Raw genomic sequence first — 22,941 nt, 5'->3', positions numbered from 1 at the left:
AAATTCTGGGACCCGAAGATTCCAATGCCATAGGGCCATTAGGATTCCTCATGCTTCCCCTGAACACCATAGCCCCTACCCTGGGCCAGTCCAGCCCCAAACACCTTCACAATCAGGGCACCTAAATAGCTTGTTTATTTAAAAAGACTTTGGATGGGGTGGGGGGAGCAATGACCCCTCTTCACCCCCAGCCCTGGCAGGGGTTCTGGGCAGCTTAGCCAACCCTCATACACACACCCACTGGAGTTGCACCCAAGAGTGGCCTCACGTGGAGACCAAAGATGTTGTTACCCTCAGAATATCCACCCCAGCTCCTGCCGAGGGTGCTTGGGTGCCCTGAGGTGTACAGAGTTAGCCCCCAGTCTGGGTGCGGCCCCCGGGTCTCCACGCAGCAGGGAGGGTGGCCCCAGTCCCTAGAGCTTATCTGGCAGGACCTGCAGGCAGAGGGGAAGCCAAGCTAAGCAGGGAGTATGGGAGGGGCCAGTACCACAGAGCAATCGAGGAAGCCCCAGTTCAGGTCCTGGCCGTGTCACTTTCAGCTTGGGGACCTTGGGTAGGGTACTGCCCCCTCTCAGGGCCTCAGTTTCCCCCATTTGAGAAGTAGGAATAATTGTCCCAAGGGGTATCCTGTGGGTAAAGCTCTTGGCGCAGAGTGAGCATGCAGTAGGCGCTCATAAGTGCTAACTGGGGCGAGTATGTTCATTCCTGAGGATTATATTCCACTTTGGACATTTTCAGGGGTCAGATGCTTTTACTAGGCTAAAGGCCACAGGACCAGGCGATCACTGGGTGGTTAGGTAAACGCTGATAAATAGGAGAGGGAGGAAGGGATTCCATCTCAGCAACTCTAAGGCTGAGGGTGGGGGGGGCCCACGGCCTGTGGCCACTAGGAGGGGCCCTTGTCTCCCTCCCTGCCCACCCACCCAGTGGGGGTGGGCTCCCCTTACCTCTCGTCGTGCCCCGTCTGCCCGAGGGCAGGATCCCCTCGTCCTGTGCTTGGAAGGAAGGAGGCAGTGTCTGGGGGCTGCGGACCTCCCCCCCGCCCCCTCCCCAATCCGATTCCCTCCCTGCTCCCACCACTCCATCCCTCGCCCGCCGGTCCCTCCTTCCTACCTGGTTGCGGGTCTTGTGTGTCTTCTGCATCCAGGCTCGCCACTGGTCGTAGAGGCGGAAGCTCAGGTTCGAGCAGTAGGCGTGCTTCTTGAGCCAGCCCAGGAACTGCTTGAGCTCGCGCCGCACCGGCCCCGAGCTCGGCTCGCCGCCCCTCGGCTCGCACGCCCCGCCGCCCGGGCCCGGGCGCTCTGATGGGGGGAGCGGCAGCGTCACGGCGCGCCCAGGAGAGGGCGCGCGAGGGCAGGAGAGGGAGGTTCTGCGGCTCCGCGGGACCGTGTTTCCCTTGGGCACCTCCCTCCGGGGTGTCTCCGCGGGATCGGGTCCCCTCCACCGCCCAGCACAGCAGCCCAGCTGAGCCCAGGACTTCTCCTGGGAGGCAGGGGAAGGAGGGGGCACTTCCCCCATGTCTCCTGCAGGAACCTGATTCCCGTGGTCTGAACCAGGTGTGAGTGAAAGGGAGGGGAAGGAGGTGAGGAGCCAGGGCCAGAGGGATGAGACCCCGACCCAGAGCAAGGGACTGAGAAAGGGCACCACTAGTGAGGAAGAGCTTGGGGGGGGGGCGTGGAGATGAAAAGATGGATACAAGGTGAGACAGGGAGCTGTGGGGAGGGCTAAAGCAACAGGGGACAGCCAAGGAGACACAGAGGGACAGAAAAGGGAGAGGTCAAGAGAGGGCTGCAGCAGGCAGAGACAGAGACCATGTGTGTGTAGGGACACAGAAACCCAAAAAGGCAAAATTACAGAGAGATACAGGGAAAGAGAATGACAGAGGGATAAAGGGAGACAGAGGAGGGGGGTGTGTGAGCGGGGAGGCAGTCCCCAGGACAGGCCTGAGAGCGCTAGCCAGTGGGGTGGGGAGTGGGCTGGGAGGGCCAGGTGGGAGGCCGGCCTGTCTGTCCAGCTGCCGGCTGCAGCCAGCCCCTAGCAGGCCGGCAGATAAGGACATCGGCCTCACGTCATAAATAACGCCGGGAACCCGCTGACAGGCCCTGGCACGGCCACGGCCCCCACCGCCCCTGCTGGCCTCCCCCGGCCTCCCCAGCCTCTCCAGCGGACGCAGCCGCCTACTGGCTCGCGTGCAAGAATCGCAGGTGCTGGGCACGAGCAGGGGCCAAGGCGCAGGCCCCTCCCGGCCGCGCTAGATCCCGCCCACCCCCAGAACCTGGAGGGGCCCAGGATGGGGGCTGGGGAACTGGCTGGGAGCCTGGCTCTGCCCCTCCCTGGCTTTGGGACCCCCCTCTGGGCCTCAGTTTCCCCATCAACCCACGAGCATGGGCCGGGACTTCCAGGAAACTGAATTCAAATCCCTGTGTGGCCCTGGGGGCTTGGCTGAACGTCCTAGGGGCTCAGTGTCCTCACCTGAGAAAAGGGATTCCCTTGGGGTGAAATCATGAGGGAGCAAGAGTTGGGACGCTCAGTAACTACTATCTGCAAACACTTAGAAGGCGCCCACCGGGAGTGAACTTTCTTGGGTTATCTCATCTACCCCTAACAATAGCTGACGCGGGTATGATTATTATACCCACTTTCCAGATGGAAAAGCTGAGGTCAGATATTTCAATTAATGTATTTCATAACATTTCACAATGGAGAGAATGGAGGATCGTGGGCTTAGAGAAACCCCAGAAGGGAAGGGGTTCAATCAGACCCAGGCTCCTGGTTGTCCCCACTCCCCTACTTGGATCAGAAGGGGAACCCAAGGGGCGCCTGGGTGTCTCAGTGGGTTAAGCCTCTGCCTTCGGCTCAGGGTCCTGGGATTGAGCCCCGCATTGGGCTCTCTGCTCAGCAGGGAGCCTGCTTCCCTCCTCTCTCTCTCTGCCTGCCTCTCTGCCTAATTGTGATCTGTCTGTCAAATAAAGAAAAAAAGAAAAAGAAAAAGAAAAGAAGGGGAACCCAAGACCCATTAGAGGGAGAGTTGGCAGCTGATCAGCCACAGAGGCAGAGGTCTCAAACTCACTTGCCTTTAGGGGCTAAGGAGGGGATACAGGTGGGTAAAATTGGCCAGGTGGGGAACTGGAAAATGTGACCCCTGAATGAGGAGGGCTGATAGGGGCTGTGGACACACTCCAGCTGTGTCCTGTTACATTTTCTTGCTTAAAGATTCTATTTTTAGGGATGCCTGGGTATCTCAGTGGGTTAAGAGTCTGCCTTCAGCTGAAGTCATGATCCCAGGGCCCTGGGATAGAGGCCGGCATCAGGCTCCCTGCCCAGGGGGGAGTCTTTTCCTCCCTCTCCCTCTGGCCTCCCCTCCCAATTCATGCTCTCTCTGTCCCTCTCTCTCTCAAATAAATAAAATCTTTAAAAAAAAAAAAAAAGGTTACATTTTTAAGCACTCTCTACACCGAACGTGGGGCTCGAACTCACAACCCCGAGACCAAGAGTCGCATGCTCTTTCGACTGAGCCAGCCAGGTGCCCCAACACTTCCTAGATAATTCAGTTTTCTAGGAAACCGAGGATATTTGTGTGAAAAATTCCTGGTTTTGAATGTCTGCAAGTCGGTCAGACTTTTTTTTTTTCTTTTTCCGAATAACGGGTCAAAGAAAATGGACCTAAGGGCCACCAATTTGTGACCTCTGCTCCCTCAGAGGAAACAAAGAAACTGAGGCTTTGGCTGCTTTGGGACGGGTCTCCCGACCACCAGGAGCTATGGGGGTGCTCACCACTACGAGGGGTGGAGGCGGCCGTGGGGTGGCTCCACTCACTCCAGATCCCTGCCTTCTTGGAGCCGTAGATCCCGAAGGGATTGCAACGCACCTGCACGAAGTAGACTGTGCCTGGCTTCAGGCCGGCCAGGCGGCACGAGGTCTGGTTGCTGACATCGTCCACCACCTGGTGGCCATGGCAGGGTCAGAGGCCAGAGGTGGGGGTGGGGGGTAGGGGAAGCGCGGGGTGGGGTGGGGACCAGGGGAGAGGGGGGTTGATTGTCAGGCACCTTCCAATCCACGCTGTCCTCCACTCGGTAGCGGATTTGGTACTTGGCTTGGAAGAGGAAGTCCTTGAGGGCCGGTGGGGAAACCCAGCGCACACTCAGCTGGTCCTCCAGGCCCCCGACTCGGCTCACGTGCACATCGGGTGGGGGATCGGTGGTCACTGTGAGACGGGGCAGGGCAAGGCTTAATCAGCCAGCCATCCTTGGACCTGGCCAGCCCCCACCTGGGTTCAGATCTCAGAGCCCATGGCTTGTAGGGGGCACCTGCCTCCGTCCTGCCCTCTCCCCCCTCCCTTCTTCCAGACGGGTGGATTACATTAGATAATATTTGGGAAACACTCAGCACCTAGAAGCATTCAATTAATGTTAGCTGTTATCACCATTATTATCTATGACAGGAGAAATATAATCCTATCTTCAGGGAACTACAGAAAAGCAGACACTGCCTGGCTGATGACATTGTTCTTATTATGCCCAGGAGCCCAGGGGGTCAGCAGGCTGTCAGACCCCTGGGAAGCTCCTCCTGACCCCCCACACCCCACCTGCACCTCCAGATCCTTCCTACTTTGCAGAGGTTTTCAATATGGCAGCCTTGCTGCTGCAGAGGGGAAACTGAGGCTCAGAACCTGCTCACTGCAGCTTCAGGGCTTGAGGAAGCAAAGCAGGAAGCAGACTGAGGTGGGGGGCGGCTACCAGCCTTCTGGGGATCCTTCTGGGAGCCCTGCGGGCAGCACGGAGGTCTGGCCTCTCCCCCTGAGGCCTTAGTAAGGGTCTGAAAGGGTTAAGGCACAGGCCTGCTTGGGGCTGAGAAACACCCTAATTAGATTAGGCCCAATTCTGCTCGCAGATCATCTGTTTCCTGCCTCCCGCCTGCACACCCCCCTCCCCAGCTCCAGGCTGAGGCTTCCTGGGGCGCCTCCCGACCTGGGCGCCCCCTCCCAGCTCCCCCCGGGGCCCCCTCCTGCACACCTGGGCTGCCGAGGGGGAGAGAGCCAGGCCAGGTGTTCTCCACAGAGTGGGGGTATCCTGGCTGCTTCAGGGGACTGGGGACCTATGGGTGGATGCCTTGTTCCTCTCGGCCCCAACCAGCAGGGTCGGGGCTGGAGCTGCAGCCCGGAGCTGAGCTAGGAGAGGGGGTGCAGGATCCCTCGTGGGCCTAGTAGTTGGGGTGGGGGGCTCACCCACATCCAGGATGTCCAGCGTGAGCACATCGGAGCGGGCCGAGCCCAGCCGGTTGGTGGCCTCTACCCAGATCTCATAGGGGGTAAAGAGAGCCAGGTCCTTGGGGATATGACAGGAATGAGGTCCCACCGTGTGGTACTCCTCACATGTGTTGTCCTGCCCGTACCACCTGCGGGGCAGGAGGGGGTGTGAGGACACTTGGAGGTCCCCTCAGGCCCCCCAGACCTCCCCAGGGCAGCCCCGGAGTACAGAGGGGACACCAGGTTTGGAGAGCGTGGGCTTTAGCCAAGTCTAGAACACGTGTCACCCAAGGGCCTCCACCAACCTCAGCTTGTACTTGAGGGAGTAGTTGGTATGGAGGAAGGTTTCCCCGTGGGCCCCCGGCGTCCAGCGGCATGTCAGGTCCTTCATGTTCTTGGACCAGCAACTGATGTTGAAGGGTTTCTCTGGGGGCACTGGGGAAGGGTGGGGGGGTATAGGGGGCTGTGGGTCTGGACCAGCCCTCTATAGGTGGAGAATTCACTAGTCACCAGCTGGGCCCCCACCTTGGAGTGGAAGGAGGGTGAACAGAGCGGATGTTGGCATGACAGCCTGCCTGGGACCCCTTGGGGACAGGGGTGGGCATTCTAGGCCCTATCTCCACCCCAGCGGTCCTTACCTCTCCCCATCTGCACCACCATGCCCACTGTCAGTCGTGGGCCACAGGGCCCATGGTCCATGCCCCTCTCCAGAGGGAGATGCCGCCCTCAAGAGTTACCCCTAGTTATCACGGGAGCCCACTTACAGCCAACATAGAGGCAGGAGCCCGCCAGGATGCTGCCGTCGCGAGCATGACACACGAGGTTGTCGCCAGACTGCTGCCTGGATCCGTTCAGGTTGGCCAGGGCGAGGGCCAGGGTGGAAGTGTTGAGCACACGGGAGAGCTCGGGGGCTAGGCGGCGTCCGTTGAGGGTCCAGTAGAGGCCCTCGGCGGTGGCGCCTGGTGGGTCCCCATGCACTGAGCATGTGGCCTGCAGGGAGGAGCCGATGAGGAGCGTGGGGTCCTGGGGGCTGATGACAGCCATGTCTGAGGTCAGAGAGGAGGGCCTGTCAGGCCTGAGATGGAGTCACTCTGAGCGCCACCCCCCCCGCCCCCACCACCACCGTACTAGGACCTCCAGGACTCATGGCAGTTCTGCGCAGGAGCCTTTTCCTGTTGTCTCCCTCCCATTTTACAGATAGGGAGACTGAGGTTCAATTACGGCACATGACCAGTCCAAGGTTGGTGGCAGAAGCAAGATTCAGCCCCAGAGCTATGTGATTCCACAACTCAGGTCTTTCCAAGCTGCTTCTTCAAAGACTTGCTCAAGGCTCTGGGAGCGGACACAGGACTCAGGCATAAATGTCCATCCAGATTCAAGGAAATCTGGCTTGGCACATGGTTCTGGCATCTATCACATTCTGCTTTTTTCTTTTCTTTTCTTTTCTTTTTTTAAATTTCATTTTATTTTTGGCAATTAGAAATAAAAGACTGGTATCCCTAGAACCTCACGCATAGTCTTTGGGGGGAAAGATGCTTTGAAGAAGGAGTACCGTGACTCATACTAGAATCCTGCTTATTTTATGGATGAAAAAACTGAGGCTCTGAGAAATCATCTCTTGCCCAAAGTCACTCAATGAGGAAAGGGCACACAATTTAAACCCTGATTTGGTGGTCTCCAGAATTCTGCTCTGTGCTGTTGCTGGAACTGAAGAAGGCTGGGGCAAACTCTAAGCCCTCAACCCCCATCCAAAGGGACTTGGCATCGTTGTTCTTTCCTTCAACTCATTTTTCATAATCTGCAAAATGGGAACAAAAAACCTAATGATCCCTAGGGCCATTGTGAAGATGAGATGGAAAGTGACTTCCTAAACAGGATTGTGTATGGACTGGGTGCTGGGCACGAGGGTCTCAGGGAGATCCAGAAGGCTTCCCCTTCTGGAGGTTAGAACCTAAGAGGAGTCTGTTTTTATCCAAGGAGAAGTCAAGGTCCAAATAAGGGCAAGGGCTTTCACAGATACCTGTGCAAGACCCTGATACCCCTCTCTGAGCCTCAATCTCCCCATCTGGGAATTCGGCATCACAGTATCGACCACATGTTTGAGAGGAGTGAAAATGTCTTAAGGACAACCCTGTGGGACCATTAAACCAGGCTGACCTGGGTTCAAATGCCCCCAGCTCACTGGAGACAGCTTGGCCCATTCGTTTTATTTCTTTGAGCCTCTGGGAAGGGGCCTCTCCCTCCACAAAGAGCAGCTGTGAGGACTCATTCACTCACTTGTTCATTCATTCATTCATTCATGCATCCATGCATGGAGCACCTACAGTTTGCCAGGAGCTGGGGGCACAATGGTGACCAAGATACTCAAATTTCCTGCCCTTGTGGGCCTTGAACCCAAGGGATCAACAGGAGAAAGAACAAATAAATATCTAAGAATAAATAAGGAAGAAAGTGAAGTACACGTTAGTGGTGGCAGCTCAATGGCCCAGGAGGCCTATGTGGGGAGGCATTAGAGCTGAGACCTGAATAAAGTGAAAGAAGTCACCATGAAGATGTCTCCAAGAGTGACCAGGGGGTGGGAGCAGCAAGTGCAAAGGTCCTGGGGCAGGAGTGGTGAAGAGTGAAATCTAGAAGGTCAGTAGTGCCAGACCTGCGGGGAGGGGTTATTCCAGGGTTCTGCACAGGAGAGAATTTACATTTTAAATGGATCCCCAGGCTGCTGTAAAAAGGGACTGGAGGGGGGAAAGGGGGGGCAGCAGCGACAGCAGGAGGTAGCCCAGCTTCTCTGAGATGGCAGCCAAGGGCAGGGTCATCCTGGCCCCTTGGGAGGCACTCTGAATGCTAGCGGCTGCCCTGTGCTGGCCCTCACTGCCCCAGATGGACGAGATGGGGTCGACGCCGTTCTCCGGCCGGCCCTCACAATTTTCCGGGGCAAACTTGGCTTGAGGGCCATTTCTCGCTGGAGCCTGGGATCACAGTTGCGTTTGGGGCTTGGCCCAGGGCTCGCCGGAGGTCTCAGCGTCCGTGCGAAGGAGCCGGCTGAGCGGGCCAGAGACGAGGAGGCGGGGGCGGCCGGGGGCGGGGGCCAGGGGGCCGCCCCGGAGGTCCCAGGCAGCCAGCCGCCCGCTAATTCGGAATTCCTTCGGCATGAACTCGGGCGTGCCAGCGTCTCTGCCCCAGCCCACCCACCGCTTCCTGCCTGGGCCCCCCCAGCGGGGTGGGAGGTACGGCCGGGCCTGCCTGGACCCCAGGCCCACTCTCAACCCTTTGGGGGTAGGTCACGCCCCTCCTGCCCCCCCCCACCAGCAGGGTCTAGCCAGGAAGGGGCTCTCTGGGGGGTCTTGGCTGGGGGGCACTGCCCCTCTGCCACACCCGCCTGGCCTGGGCTGGCGAGGATTGCCAGCCAGCAGCTGCAGCTGCCCTCCTGGGGCTGGGCGGTGGGGGAGGGGGACAGGGCGAGAGGGCAAGGCCAGGCCCGCCTGGACAGGCCAGTCCCCCCTCAACCCCAGGTTCCACCAGAAAAGGTCAGAGGGAGGACTTCTCCTGGGACGTTGGTGCCAATCCCAGCTGGAGCACCTGAGCCACTGGATTCCCCTCTCCTGTTCTCAGTTTCCTCCTCCATAAAATGGGAGAAAAATAAGTTCTACCTGTTGGGGAGATTAATGAGATGAGATCGTGATGTCCAGGACCCAGCACATTGCAGGACCTAGGAACTATTAAGGTCACTGCCCCTCCCAGCTCTGGGGTCCCAGCTGGCTCCCAACTCCCTTCAGGCCTCCCCAAACAATGGGCCAAAGCACCCAGGCGAAGCAGCTGGGAACAGCCCACTAAGGTTGTGGGGGCCCTTGCCTGGTTTGGGGGCCTCCTAGAAGGCTCCCCAAAGCAGATCCCTGAGCTAAGCCTTTGGACAGCCCCCACCCACCCACCCACCCCCTTGCTCCCTGCCTCCCTGCCTTTCACACAGAGCTGGGGCCTTTAAAAGTTTTTTCCTTCTCCCTTCCCAATCTGGAGCCACTGCCGTTATTAAAAAGGAACACCATGTGTTTTAAAAGGGAAAAGTGTGAGATTCTCTGCAAGCAAGGCAGGAGGGTGGCCTCCATCCCGGGGTCCCGACAGGGGTCCCATCTCCTGTCCCGCTGGTACCTGCAGATACTTTACGACCCGCCTGCCTGCTGGTCAGGTGCTAAGACACACCGTAAGTAGAAACATATTGCTGAGGTGTGAGAATCTTTTATTTAATTTCTTCCCCCTTAAAGGAAAAAACACACACACAACAGTCCCCCCCAACCTCCACCACCTTTGCCTGCCGCTCCAGGAGCCGGGAAACAAAGCCGGCCGCGGAGAGTAGCCTTTACAGGCACTGCTCACTGCCTAACGGAGCTGCCAGGAACCCCAGGATGGCCTGGGGCAGCCCCTCACCTGCCCAGGCGCCCGGGGTGTGCTGGGCTTTCAGCAAGTGCCCCCAGGGGGTGCCCAGACCCTGTCCTTTCTGGAGACGCACCACAGGAAGCTTGCAAACAGCTCTGTGCAGGGTGGGATGGCCCGGGGAGCAGTGTGTGCTGGCCCGAGTGGACCTGAGCGCCTGGATCGGGTGCGTGGTGTGATTGTGAACGTCTAGGGCAAGCTGTGCCTGCGTGTATACCCCTGTGTTGCCTCCCCCTGCGGAATGTATGTGACCACGAATGTGTGTGTGTCAGGGATGGAATGTGTGTGTGCGCGCCCCGATGGTGTGCGAATGTGCATCTGGGATGCAGTGTGCGCTCATCTGAGGGCGAGGGTGACGGGCCACAAGCCAGTGTGTCTTTGTGTGTCTCTGGGTGTGTCCCAGAGAGGGTCTGGATGTAGAAACGGTGTCCTGGAGGGGGTATACTTTGGGTGGGGGGACAGAGAGTGCCGCGGGCCAGGAGCTCCTGACAGGCCAGGGGTCTCGGCCTGCGAGGCTGTGGGTTCCCGGTCCCCCTCCCTCCCACCAAGGCTGGGCCCGCGGTGCCCGGACTCGCTGGCTCCTGCTCCCTCTCACTCTCACCCACTCGCTCACAAAGATTTCTCTTGCTGGAGGCTCTCAGCCACGCGCAGCCCGGCCAGGAAAGGTCCCGAGCCCGCCGGTGGCTGGGACTCCGCGGACCCCCGAGCGCGGGGTCCCGCCAGGGGAGGGCGGCGGCGCCGGCCCGCGGAGAGGCGCGTCCCCGGGGACCCCGGGCCGCGCGCCAGGCGGCCAGAGCGGCCCCCTCCCGCCGCCCCGCCTTCCTCGCGGGGCTCATCCCTCCACTGGGGGGGGGGGCCGCCCAGGGCCAGCACCCAACGCGCCTACCGCGTGCGCCCCTGCCCGGGAGCGGTGCCCCTCGGTCTCTACGGCTCCGAGTCCGCGGGAGCTGTTGCGTGCACCCGCCGCGTCCCGGAGTTCAGAAAGTCCCAGGCCGCGGCCCCCCGACCCCCCGGGTCAGGGCCGGGTATCCCCGGCCGGGCGGCCCAGGTAAGAAGGCCTAGGGCGCGGAAGCCGGACCCTCGGGACGGGGGACTGCGGCGCCGTGCGCCCCGCAGGTGAGGGCGCCCCGAGGGCCGCGCCGGGGGCGCCTTCCTTTGTTCCCGGGCCGTCCAGGTGGCGCCTGCGCCCCCTCCCCCCGCAGCTGCCCCCGGGGCGCACGCTCTCGGCCCAGGCGGGAAGAAGGGAACAGGACGCCGGGTACTCACGGGCTCCTGATCCGGCTCTCGGCGCCCCGAGGACGCAGAGTAGCAGTAGGGGCAGCAGCGGCGGCGGCCGCCGCGCGGATTGGGCGGCGGGGCCCGGGCGGCCGGCGGGCATGGGGCCGGCGCTGCCGGGGGCGCGCGGCAGGAGGCGGCGGGCGGCGGCTGCGGCGGCGCGGGGTGCGGGGCTGGAGGCCGGCGCGGGAGGGCGCGGGCTGGGTAGCCCGCACGTCGCTGGGCGCGGGCGCGGAGGCCGGAGCAAGTCTGAGCAGCCGAATTGACAAGGCGCTAATGCGCCGCTGGCCCCGCCCGGCCCCGCCCCCGGCCCGGCCCGGCCCCGGGGGGGCGGCGGGCCCCGCACCGGCCTCCCCGCCGCCCGCCCGCCCGCCCGCGGGCACCGCGCGCCCCACCCGTCCGGCCTCCGCCCCGCCGCGCACCGCGCGCGCCCTGTCCCGCGGCCCGGAAGCCCCCACTCAGCCCTTGCCAGCCTGAGAACTCTCTTTCCAACCCAGCCAGCTCCAGGCTCCCCACCCCCAATCTGAGACCTGGCGCCCCCAATCCCGTTTCCATACCCCTGCCCACTTCCCTGCACCCTGCTTTCAGCCCTGTGCCCCTTAAGTGTCTCCTGCGGCCCCCAGCCTTGGCCCGCTCCTCCCCCCATCCTGTCTCTGCCCCCACCCCAGCTTTTGGCCCCGCCCCCCCCGAGTGGTCCCTGAGCCCCGCCTGCTCCCATTTCCAACCCCCTTCTTTCCCAGGGGCCTGAGAGTCGCACACCCCCAGCCCCACACCCTGGACGCGCGGGTCCCACCGCTCTCTCGGCCCAGCGCCCCCCGCCTCCCATTTCATCCCGCCTCTCTTCGGTGATCTGCGCGCAGCCTCGGTCCCAGGCTTTGCTGGAGGGAAGACTGAGAAAAAGCTGGAAGGCAACGGAGTCCCGGGCCCTCTCCCGGGCTCAGCAGTCCCATTCACGCAGGACAGGGCTGAGGTTCCTTGGAGGGCTCCCGGGGACCTTAGGAGAGAGCTCCCGCGTGGATAGGCGGGGAGAAATGGGTCTCGGTGGGAGCGGGGACCGGGGTTTGCCCAGGTCCCGCCAGTAGGAAGGGAAGGATTCCCAGGAGAGCCGTAAGGAACCCCCCCGACTCAGTGACACCCCTCCCCACGGAAACATCAGTTCAGCGGCCCGCGGGTGGGGTGCGCCACGCAGTGAGTAATCGCTCGGGCGGCCGCCGCCCGCCGGCTCCAGGTAACGCCGGCTGCCGGGAGCGACGCAGAGTCTGTCTTCCTTTTTTTTTTTTCCCCTGCGCCGGCATCCTTCTCCGTGTTATTATTCTTGGCCACTGCTTGGGTTTCGGGACCCCTCCTGGCCCGAGCACCTCACCCCCGACCGCCTTCCTCTCGGTCAGCACCCGGTACCGCGCCCAAGATAGAAGGGCTCCCGGCCCTCAGGGTACCGGGTGCTTGAGATGAGATTTCCAGGGACGCCTCCAGCCTGGAGGTCTGAGTCTCAGCCCTGCCCCCAGCGGTGTGCCCAGAGAGGGAAAGGGCTCTAACTCCCCCTTACAGAGGGGTTCCCTTAGAGGCCTAGACCCTCTCTCCATACCCCTAACCAGCCAATGGGGTAAAAGTGTCTGAGGGTGACTCAGGAGCCCCCACCTTGTTTGGTCAAGGCTACCCTCCACCCCTCTTACTTGGATCCACCGGTTATACCCCAGACTGTCAGAAAAAAAAAGGATTGGAGGACAGGAGGCTCTGCACACATTGGGGGCTCTGCACACCCACAATCTGGATTCTTGATGGGTTTTATGAGGGGGAGACTAAAGCCCTGGAGTGATACACCGCCCTTCACAGGTGCAACCAGGCCTCTCAGCCTCAGTTTTCTGCTCTGTACAATGGGCAGCTCCCAGCCAACCTAAGGTCTTCTGTGAGAAGATGCAATGCTACAGAAGGTGTCACATTCTAAGCCCTTGGCACAGCTCCCAGCACTGGGGGGCATGTTCTCTTGGAGCAGGGGTAGTCCCCAGGCCTCGGTTTGTCACCTCTGAAAAACGGGGCCATAGCTCCATCTGCCAGGTGATGCAGAGGGTTAAGAGGCAGTGGCAGTTCTTAACTAGAATTGCGTTTCCAGGATACGCACACCCCCTCCCCCACAACCACTGCCCTGCGAAGTCTGACTCCCTCCCCGAGGACTTCAGGCTCTTTCTGGAGGGAAATCTTGATATTTTCCCCCCAATCTCTGCTCCTCCCCCAGTCACCCCCGGGTTTCAGGGAAAAGGCTCCCCCATCCACCCAGGTGCTCAGGCCAGAGACCTGGAGGCGTGCGTGACAACTCTCTCCTTCGCTCATCCCCCACGTCCAATCCATCAGCAAATCCTGTTGGCTCTGATTCCAAAACACATCCCCATTCTGAGATTCTGACCCCTTCTCTCCACCCTGTCCAGGTCCAGGCCCCACCATCTCCCTCTGGGATGGTGCCCGGCCTCCTCCTGGGTGTCCCCGGTGACTCTCCAGCCCTTTCTTGTCTGCACGACAGGAAGAGGAAGCTTTTAAAAGAAGCAAAGCAGGTCTTCTCTGCCCCGCCACCCTATCCGCCCCTCCTCTCTTCTCCTCTCCTCCATTCTCCTTTTTTCCCTTTCCTCTCCCTCACTTCGCTCCAGCCACTGCAGCGCTGTTTCCCCAAACACACCAGGCTTGTTGCTATCACTGGGGCTTTGCAGATTTGCTGTTCCCTCTGCAGGGATGCGCTTCCCCCAAATCCCCCCCCCCACGCTTAGGACCTTCTCTTCCATCAGGTCACAGGTCAAGTGTCACCTCAGAGGGCCCCCCCAGCCTTTCCAGGCACCCTTCATCCCCTTCTCCTTTTAAAATTGTCTTTGTAACACAGTTCTTTGAACATTGTCTTTGAACATTGTCATTCTCTTGAGACTTTTTTTCTTTAGACTGTGACTGCCCTGAGACCCATTAGGACCTCATGCTGGGCCCAGTGAGGGGCTCAATGAATATTTGCAAAAATGGAAGGATGGAGAATTCTCAGTTCTTCCAAGTGGCAAGAAAACTCAGTCCTAGTGAATCGTGCTGCCTGGGGTCCCAGTGAGGCCCACGCCCCCTGATTTGCTCTGTGACCCAAGCTGGTAGCCATCCCTCTCTGGTCCTTACCCACAGAACAGTAAGGATCGTTTGCCCAGCTCTGCTCTGGAGCAAGTCCTCTCTCCCCTGAGTAACCTTCACTTCATACCTTTGACTTTGAGGAAAGTGATTTGACCCCCAGGTGCTTGCTTCCCTATCCACGGTGCTCCCAGAGGTTTAACCCCTTCCTTCCCAATCCCACCGCCTTTTGCGCTGGAAGGGGAGCCAGCATTGACGGAACTTCTGGCAAATATTGACCCAAGTCCTTGAAGGTGGCTGGGAATGTACAGATGGAGAGAGGGCCCCACCTAGGACGGGGAAGGGCTCCTCCTTAGTCCGCACACTCTGCATCTAAGGATTAAGTTGAGGGCGAGCCTCTGGCCCTAGCTCCCTGTGTAACTGAAGGGCATTGAAGGGACCCTGGGGAGAAGCACCTTCAGTGGCCCATAGGAACCCAGAGCCCGTGGGAGGGGGTAGAGCACAGCACTGCCTCTCCCATGCTGAGACCCCCATGCTCAGGGCTCCTCAGTTTGGGATTAGCTGCCCGTGCTCCAGGCCTGTGTTCCCAGGAAGCAGGGCCAGTCAGGGTCCAGACCTGGACATGGGTTTGGGACAGCAGAACTTAGGTTCAGGACCTGGGTGCAGGAGAAGGTGGGGCTTCGTTATTTCTACCCTGGAGCTTTAGCCTGGGTAACTGGGATGCCTAGGTTCAAAGCTTTGTGCACTGAACTTGAAATATTCAGACCCCATAGGCAGTGGAGCTGGGGCCTCAGGAATGCCGCCTAGGTCTAGGTCAGGGCCCCTGCGCACCCGCCACGGAGGCCTGGGTTCCCTGCTCCTCGGCTTCCTGGAGAACCTCAGATGTCTGGGTTCTAGGAGGTGCCAGCTGCGGTGTGTGTGAAGGGGATAGACAGCTGTGCCCCTTTCCCTCCAACCCCCCCCCCGCCCCACTGTCAGCAAGCGCCGGCGCCACCGAGCCGTGCCTCCTCCTCAGCCTGTACCCGGCTTGAGGGTGGGGGTCAGCGGGGTCGTGGTGAGGGCGGCAAGGGACAAAGGGCGCTTGTCCGATGCCCGCCCTGACCTCGGCCGCCGCTTCCCGGACGCCCGGCCAGCCGCTGATTCACGCCCAGGCCGGCCGCAGCGCCCCGCGCCTGCCGCCCCCGGCCGGGCCGCCCCGGGGGGTAGGAAGTGGGGGGGGCGAGGGGCGGCGCCGAGTCAACTTTCCCTCTTAAGCCCCGAAGGAATGTCGGCGGATTTCCTGAAACCCGACCCCGGCCGCCCGCCGGCCCTCCCGCCCCTCACCTGGACCTGCTCCCTCGGGAACGGCAGGAGGGGCTCGGGGGCTCACCTGGGGGGCCAGGGTCAAGTCCTCCTTCCGCTCCCGCCCCCAGCGGCCTCGTAGAGCGGAAAGGGGGGTGGGTGGGCGGCAACCAAGCCTTCTCGCTCTCCTCCGGTAACCTAGGCCAGCACTCCAACCTCTCCAGCCTCAGTTTCCCCTTCCGCAAGAGGATGCGGAGAGTCTTTCCTTCCTGTTGCGCTTTAAGTGACGCCTCTTATGTCGAATGCCCCAGTCTCCGCCCGCCTCTCTTTGCTTCTCTCGCTTGTATCCGGGCCCATCCCTTTCCCCACCCTGAGCCTCAGTTTCCTCATCTGTAAATTAGACAACGCTACCGGTACTTCCTTTTAGGTTGTTGTAAGAAAAGACCTGGGAAGGGCTTTGTTTGGAATGAACGAAGTATAGTAATTGTGGAAGACGCTTAAGCGCGCAGGGCTCTGAACTGACATGTGTGGGCTTGAATCCTAGCTCTGCTGAGGGGTCCTGGAACCTAAGTTTCCCACCTGTGAAATGGGAGACAGCATTGGTCTTAACCAATGGCTATTTCCCAAGGCACAGGCCCTGACTCGCGGGAGGTTAGACATGGGGTTCCCTCGCTTTCGCGAAAACCGCGGGCTGGAGGCCCTTGCCGCAGGGTCGCCGCGGCGCAGCCCAGGAGGGGCGGGGCGGGGGAGGGGCCGCGCCGGGATCCAGATGTTCAGGGTCCGCCAGGCACAGCCGCGCCTGATTAAGCCACGTGGGGGCCTGCCGAGGCCGCGGAGATGAAAGTGCCGCGGCCGGCCAGGGGAGGGGGTGCGCCAGACCCCCCCGGGGTCCCTTCCTCCTCGGCCGGAACCTGCGGCGCCCTCTGACCCGCCGACCCCGAGTGGCTGCCGCCCCGTCTGTGGGGGCGGAGCGTAGATGCAAGAAGCCACGCGGGCGGCAGCGCGACCTCGGCAGGCACCTGCGCGGGGCTTGCCAGCTGGGGCGGGGGGGTCGTCTTTGCAGGGGTCCAAGGCTTAGGGAGGCGCCCCCTGCTACCTTGCCTGGCAGAGAGGAAGCTAGGGAAACCTCTTAAACTGAGATTCATGGGGCTCCAATCCGTCACCTTGGAGTGTGGCTGTTATGGAAGCCAGAAGTGTCCCTGTCCCAAGTTTTCCCACAAGAATTAGGACTTTAAGCAGCACTCTCACCCTGCTCCTACTTGCACCTCTGTGTCCCCTCCCACTCAGCCCCGGGCCGAGAGGCCCCCAGTTGGAGGGTAGACAGCGCTAGATCCCCCAGGCCAGTGGATCAGGGCTGGCCCAGAAGGGGGCAAGGCTGGGGGGACCTTGAAGGGCCTGGGAGGGCTTCCTACAGGAGGCAAACCAATTACAAAGTTGTCACCCCTTTCACTTGGGTGGCAAGGGACACGATGCCACAGACCGTCGAGAGGCCTTCGCTGCCCCAGCGCTGCGACCCTCACTCATGTCGCTCCATCTCCAATGTCTAGCTCCAGCATCACCGCCCTCCTACCTCCTCTTCCAACACTCTCTTTCCCGCCTCGGGGCACTCGCTGTTCCCTGCGCCTGGATTGCCCTCCCCGCGAGGCCAGCTCAAATTTTGCCACCTCGGGGAGGCCCTCCCTGAATCCCCTGGCCAAGACACACCCCATCCCATCACCCTATTTGTTTCCTTTTGGCCCCATAGCGCTGGCGGAGATCCTCTAGCCCGTGGATACGGGGGAGGTGTCATGGCACCCTCGAGATGGGGCAGGCGGCGGGGATCACCGTCCACCTGCCCAGCCCCACCCGCACCCCGACGGTGCAGCAGCGCTGCTCCCCCGCCCGTTCTCCGCATCCCCCGCCCGCCCTTCCCAGGCTGCCTCGCTCGGGTGACGTCAGCGACCCGGTCCCCGCCGCCGCCGCTGCATCCTCGGTGCCTGCCAGGAGCCGGCGTCCCCCGAGCCCCTCGCTCCGGGCACGGCCATGGCTTTGGTCTCACTGATGCCGCCGCCGCTGCTGCTGCTGCTGTTGCTGCAGCCTCCACCTGCCATCCCCTCGCCGCCCGCCCGCGACCCCTTCGCCCCGCAGCTCGGGGATACGCAGAGCTGCCAGCTGCGGTGCCGCGACCGCTATCCTGGTCCGCAGCTCTCGCAGGTGAAGCGCTTGCGGCGCCAGCCAAAGGAACGGCGATCTCTCCGGTGGGGGAGGGGCTGGGGATGCGGTTCCCTCCGTTGCGAGCGCGAGATAGGGGTTCCTCCGAGCGGGAAGGAGTCGGAAATGGGGGTTCAACAATGGAGGTGGGTCCATCTGGTGAGGGAGGGACTGGGGTCCTTTCTATCGAGGCGAACGCTGGGGCCGGGGGTCCCTCCGAAGGAGATGGGGGTTGCTCCTCCCGCGGGGGAAGGACTGGGGGGGGTCCCTCTGTCCCTCTGAGGGGGGAGGGCTTGGAGATGCGAGTCCCTCCGATGAATGCGGAGTTGGGGGGGTTCTTCCAAGGGAGGAAAGGCGAGGGGATCGAGCCTTGCTAGGCCACCTTGCCGGCTCTGGCTGTGCTCTGCTGCGCAAAGACCCTCGGGGCGCCCATCCCCCACCTCCCTCAGGTCTGATGGTCCTCCCCTCCTCCTCCTTCCCCTCCTCCTCTTTTTTCCTCCACCTCTTCCTCCTCCTTCCACATCCTCTTCCCTACCCTCCCCAAGAGCTAGCTACCAGCCCCCATTCACATCCTCACCCACCAGCTGGATCTCCATTTTCCCAGGCCAGAAAAGATGACAAACCTCCTCCTCTTACCTCCTCCCTCCTTCCTCAAGCCTGAGAATCCCCCTCAATCTCTGTCTTCCTCCCGTGAAGCCTTGGCATGGGGTGGGGTGGGGACGGAGAAGCATTTCTCTCCAACTCATCGGTTTTACAACCATTGCCTAAATCCAGTGTCCTCCATGGTCCATTCCCCTCTCTTTTTCCTCAGAGCTAAGAAGCCCTACTAATATTAGCCTTCCCCTCCCCACCTCAATCATTCTGGATCTGGGCAGTGGTCAGGGGTGAGGGGGAAGGGAGGAGGAGGGAGAGGACAACAAATCTATCTCCTGCTCTGAGCCTGTGCTTCCAGTGCAAACCTCCCACTACCCCTCCCCCTGGCCTGAACCCCATGTCCCCTCTCCCAGGCAGAGCTGGAGGAGGAGGACCCTTCTGAGTCCCCCAGTGAGTATGACAGGGCTGTCCTGATCAGTGCTTGTGAGCGCGGCTGCCGCCTCTTCTCCATCTGCCGATTTGTGGCAAGGAGTTCCAAGCCTAACGCCACCCAGACTGAGTGTGAAGCAGGTGAGGGCCAGCGGGGGTGGGTGTGTGTGTGTGTGGTGCAGTGGCCAGGGTGGGGCGAGGTGGCCTGGGAAGGGTCACTCTCTAGTCACCCCTCCTGCCCCGTCACCACCTCCTCCCACCCCCAGCGTGTGTGGAGGCCTATGTGAAGGAGACAGAGCAGCAGGCCTGCAGCGAGGGCTGCTGGAGTCAGAACCCGGAGCCGGAGCCTGAACCTGAGCCTGAACCAGAACAGAAGGTGGGCAGCCTCCCACTTGTGGCCCTGGGAACATCCCCCGTCCTTTCTCTCCTCCCTAAATCCGCACTCATGTCCTGAGTCTCCCAGGCTCTGTAGTCCATTCTGGACTTACTAGGGATTCTCGATGGAGTCTTGTCTTGCCTCAAGCCTCAGTAATCATCTCTGTGATATGGGAAGGACCCTCCCCCCCCTCCACGTACAAGGAGTAAATGGCAGAAAACAGCTCGTGCTTATTAGTCATTGGTCCTGATCCAGGCCCGAAAACAGCCTATCTCAAACTCCTCATGCCACCTAGAGGCACCTGCGACAGTGTCACTCTCATTTCATGCCCACGAAGCAACTGCCCAAGGTCACATAGTTAGGGCTGGGCAAGACCTAGGATTTAGAGCCGGTACCACTAAGGCTGTGACCATGCCTCACCTCACCCATCTTCAGTGTTATCAGAGCTAACTTTGTTGAGCCCCTACTGTATGCCAGGTGCTGGTCTAAGCACTTTCCTTTCAGTGAACAGGTGGCCACTGTCATGGGGGGGAGGACCCCTCAGAACTGAGTTTCAGGGAGGAGCTACTCCCCCACCCCAGGGAGAGATGACAACTGCTCCATGAGTGAGTCTAGGAAACACTGTGTTAGGGGAAACTAAGGCACAAGAAACCACTTATCACAGCCAGAGACCCCTGAACTAAGATTGCCCAGAAAGCTCCTCGCCTACAAGCATTTTCCTCCACCCACTCCAGGCCTTCATTGTTCACAAAAGCACGCTGTACTATATCATTCCTTCCTGTTCTGAATTCTCTCCTGATGCTGTCAAAATAAGAGTGAGGATGTGAAATTTTTAATAACAGCAGCTACCATGTATTACACATTGGTGCTGTGCCATCGTTTAACTAAACTCTCATAACAACCCCACAATGGAAGAGAATCAACCCCATTTTAGGGCTCAGAGAGGGCAATCCCCTTCTCCAAGGGCAACAGTGAGCCAAAGACAGCATTCATGGCATCAAGCCCCATTGCCCCAAACCACTTAGCAAATTCTGGTCCCAGCAAACTCTCAGCTCACTCCCCTACCTTGGTGACATGTCTGTGCCTTGGGCCTTCCCTTGGCAGAGAAAGGTCCTGGAAGCTCCAAGCGGGGCCCTTTCGCTCTTGGACTTGTTTTCCACCCTCTGCAATGACCTTGTCAACTCGGCCCAGGGCTTTGTCTCCTCCACCTGGACGTACTACCTGCAGACCGACAATGGGAAGGTGGTGGTGTTCCAGGTGAGGGGTCTGGCGGGGGCGGTGCCAGCGCGGTAGGTGGGTGATCGGGTTAATAAGGTGGGATGCATTGGCTGTTGGCTCATGGGATGCAAAGTCCTGGGGTGATCAATGTTCGGACCCAGCTAGATTCAGGGGTTCACTGTCTCACTCCCCTCCTGAGTCTGCTTCCTTTTGTGGTTGAGCATTCCCAGGAAAGCTCTTCCCTCCTGATGAGTAGATGCCCGAGGATTAGGGTATAACATCTCTGAAGTTTTAACTCAATGGAGACTTACTCTGATTGGCCCTGGCTGGGTCATGTGACCACCTCTCATCCAATCCCCATGATTCTATTGGCCTAGATAGCGTTCCTACTTCAGGAGCTAAAGGTTTGGGTCCGCATTGAGATGCCCGCAGCAGCAGGAAACCACAGCCCCACAGAAGGGTTCCCTCTGCATCGTGGAGCTATGTGTCAGCTGGGCGTGGGACAATGTAACCTACAGGGGACACAGAGAGGTGCTTCCCAGGGCAAAGGTGGTGCCTTTCTGAATGGCTCTTCTGTGCCGTCTTGTTCCCGACCCAGACCCAGCCTGTGGTAGAGAGCCTGGGGCACGAGGGGGCCCGTCTGCAGCGAGTAGAGGTGACCTGGCGGGGATCCCACCCTGAGGCCTTGGAGGTGCACGTGGGTAAGGTCCGAGGCTAGACCAATGTTCCTTCCACAGGTAGCTCCACTGCCATAAGGAATCCTCGTGGCAAATGAACCCTCTAGGAATGGGATTTCATCTCTCAACTCTTAGGGTTCCTTGGTCCATCTTCCAGGGTTCCATGATCCATCTCCCATGATTCTGTGGTCTGTTTCCCAGGATTCCACAACCCATCTCCAGGGTTCTGTGATTCTTCTCCTGGGAATTCACGATCCTTCTCCCAGGCTTCCCAGGTCCACCTCCAAGGGTTCCATGGTCTGTCTCCCAGGGTTTTGTGATTTATCTTCCTAGGTTCCGTGGTCCAACTCCTAGGGCTCCCCGGTTCCATGGTCAATTTCCTAGGATGGCGCGGTCCATTTCCCAGGGTTCTGATCTCTTTCAGGTCTCCGTGCCACTTTGCCTTAGGTCCTGGCCTCCTTTCTCGTCTCCTGGTTGCCATGGTCTCTTGGGGAAGGCCTGGGGCCCACTAAGAGATGACCTGTTTCTCAGACCCCGTAGGCCCCTTGGACAAGGTAAGGAAGGCCAAGATCCGAGTCAAGACCAGCAGTAAGGCCAAGGTGGAATCCGATGAGCTGCAGGACAACGACTTCCTCAGCTGCATGTCCCGGTAGGTGGCAGGGCCCTAGGCAGGGGGGATGGGAGTGTAGCTGGAAGGGAGGGTTTCCCAAAGCCCACTGGAACTGCTGAGCCTGCCTTCTGGGCTGGTTAGGCGCTCGGGGCTCCCTCGCTGGATCCTGGCCTGCTGCCTCTTCCTTTCCGTGCTGGTGATGCTGTGGCTGAGCTGCTCCACCCTGGTGACCGCACCTGGCCAGCACCTCAAGTTCCAGGTGGGTGGGCCTTGGTGGCAGGGTGGGAGAAGGGCCGCTCCTTGGCCCTGAATTGGGCTGCCTGCTCTCCCCAGGAGACAAGGTCCCCTGACTTCTTGTGTAACATGGGGCAACTTGCTCTACTTCCTTATCAAGTTGGGGGGGATAATGCCAATCCTTAGCTGGGGTGACCTGAGATCAGGGTGGGAAGGAGCCTTGGTGGGGTGGGAGCTCAGTAGCCCTCCCTTCCTCCCTCTTTCTCCCCCTGCAGCCCCTGACCCTGGAGCAGCACAAGGGCTTCATGGTAGAGCCAGACTGGCCCCTGTATCCTCCCCCATCGCATGCCTTTGGGGACAGCCCCCCACCCTACAAGGTGAAGCTGGACCTGACCAAGCTGTAGGTCTCGATCAGCTCGTGCATCGCCCAGTGCAGGGGCTCCTTGGGCCTCGTTTGTCCTGTGCCCAGGAGTCCAGGTCAGGGTAGGACCATCCTTGGGCTCCTCCACTCCCCCATCCTTCTTTCCCCAGTCCCACCCCTTGCCCCTCTGGGTCCTGGGATCGCCATGCCCCCATAGGGTGGAGGGGCGGGATCTGGCCTTGGTCCCTCCTTGCTCCCCCCTTCCCCAGAGCTCTCTACTTTTGCCTTCTATCTTGTAGCTTCTTGAGTATTCAAACCCCAGTTCTGTGCTGCCTCTCTCCTTCCTCCTTTCTTCCTCGGAGGGTGGGGGCTGAGGGCACAGGGGAACCACCCTGTGCTAGGGCACCCTCCTCTCCCCCACCTCACCTCCAGAGATCCAGTCCTAAGAGAAGAGGCCCCTGCAAGAGTTGGTGGTGGGCAGGTCCAAGCTGGGAAGGCGGCTAAGGCTGGGTTTGCAGCATGGGGGTTGGGAGGAATAAACCATGTATATAAAAGATATTTTGGACTGAGCCTACTTCTGTTTATCTTTCCATCTGCCCTTGGGAGAATAGCCTGAGCATGGTCATGGCCCCAGTCCATTTGGCCCTTTCTGAGTTGGGGACCGCCCTGGGAACTCCCTGTGGCTTCAGGAAGGACAGCGCCTCTGCTGCTGCCCAGCCTGCACCACACTTCTGACTAGGGATGTCCCCGGAAAAGTGGCCTTTGTTACCTGCTTGGGCCGGATGGGTCGGTACCCCTTCTTGCATCCCTTTTGGGGTCTCTCCTCTGAAATGCACAGGTCGAATCTTGAGGAAGATGTTTGGTTAATGTTGCCGTCATCTGGCTTCCATTCCCTTTTCTTTCAGGGGTGAGGCAGAGCTCCATCGGGGGCAGCTTCGG

General features: G+C 60.3%; 2 protein-coding genes across 2 annotated transcripts; one reads left to right on the top strand and one right to left on the bottom strand.

Moving 5' to 3' along the window:
• Window positions 1–117: 117 nt before the first annotated feature.
• On the bottom strand, window positions 118–11,048 carry CRLF1 (cytokine receptor like factor 1; the record flags this gene model as incomplete). The annotated part of the gene is made up of 9 exons (XM_080826322.1): window positions 118–434; window positions 948–995; window positions 1,114–1,301; window positions 3,775–3,943; window positions 4,047–4,204; window positions 5,225–5,394; window positions 5,551–5,680; window positions 6,010–6,291; window positions 10,937–11,048. The coding sequence occupies 9 exons, from the start codon at window positions 11,046–11,048 to the stop codon at window positions 414–416; spliced, it is 1,278 nt and encodes a 425-aa protein (XP_080682448.1). The 3' UTR covers window positions 118–413.
• A 6,201-nt stretch (window positions 11,049–17,249) lies between these two features.
• Window positions 17,250–22,552, top strand: TMEM59L (transmembrane protein 59 like). The gene is made up of 8 exons (XM_080817740.1): window positions 17,250–17,506; window positions 18,511–18,667; window positions 18,793–18,902; window positions 20,007–20,159; window positions 20,719–20,821; window positions 21,329–21,446; window positions 21,549–21,666; window positions 21,917–22,552. Exons 1-8 carry the CDS (start codon window positions 17,336–17,338, stop codon window positions 22,043–22,045), a joined length of 1,059 nt encoding a protein of 352 aa, XP_080673866.1. The 5' UTR covers window positions 17,250–17,335; the 3' UTR covers window positions 22,046–22,552.
• The last annotated feature ends 389 nt before the right edge of the window (window positions 22,553–22,941 follow it).

This window comes from Martes martes, assembly GCF_963455335.1.
Source record: "Martes martes genome assembly, chromosome: 1".
NCBI lineage: Eukaryota > Metazoa > Chordata > Mammalia > Carnivora > Mustelidae > Martes > Martes martes.
This window is presented reverse-complemented; position numbering and strand designations above follow the sequence as displayed.

Bases quoted from the DNA above. Each gene is read 5' to 3' on its own strand.
- TMEM59L (XM_080817740.1), top strand. From the start codon at position 17,336: ATGGCTTTGGTCTCACTGATGCCGCCGCCGCTGCTGCTGCTGCTGTTG. The intron at 20,822-21,328 runs GTAAGGTCCGAG...CCTGTTTCTCAG, and splicing joins GGCCTTGGAGGTGCACGTGG to ACCCCGTAGGCCCCTTGGAC. The intron at 21,447-21,548 runs GTAGGTGGCAGG...TGGGCTGGTTAG, and splicing joins TTCCTCAGCTGCATGTCCCG to GCGCTCGGGGCTCCCTCGCT.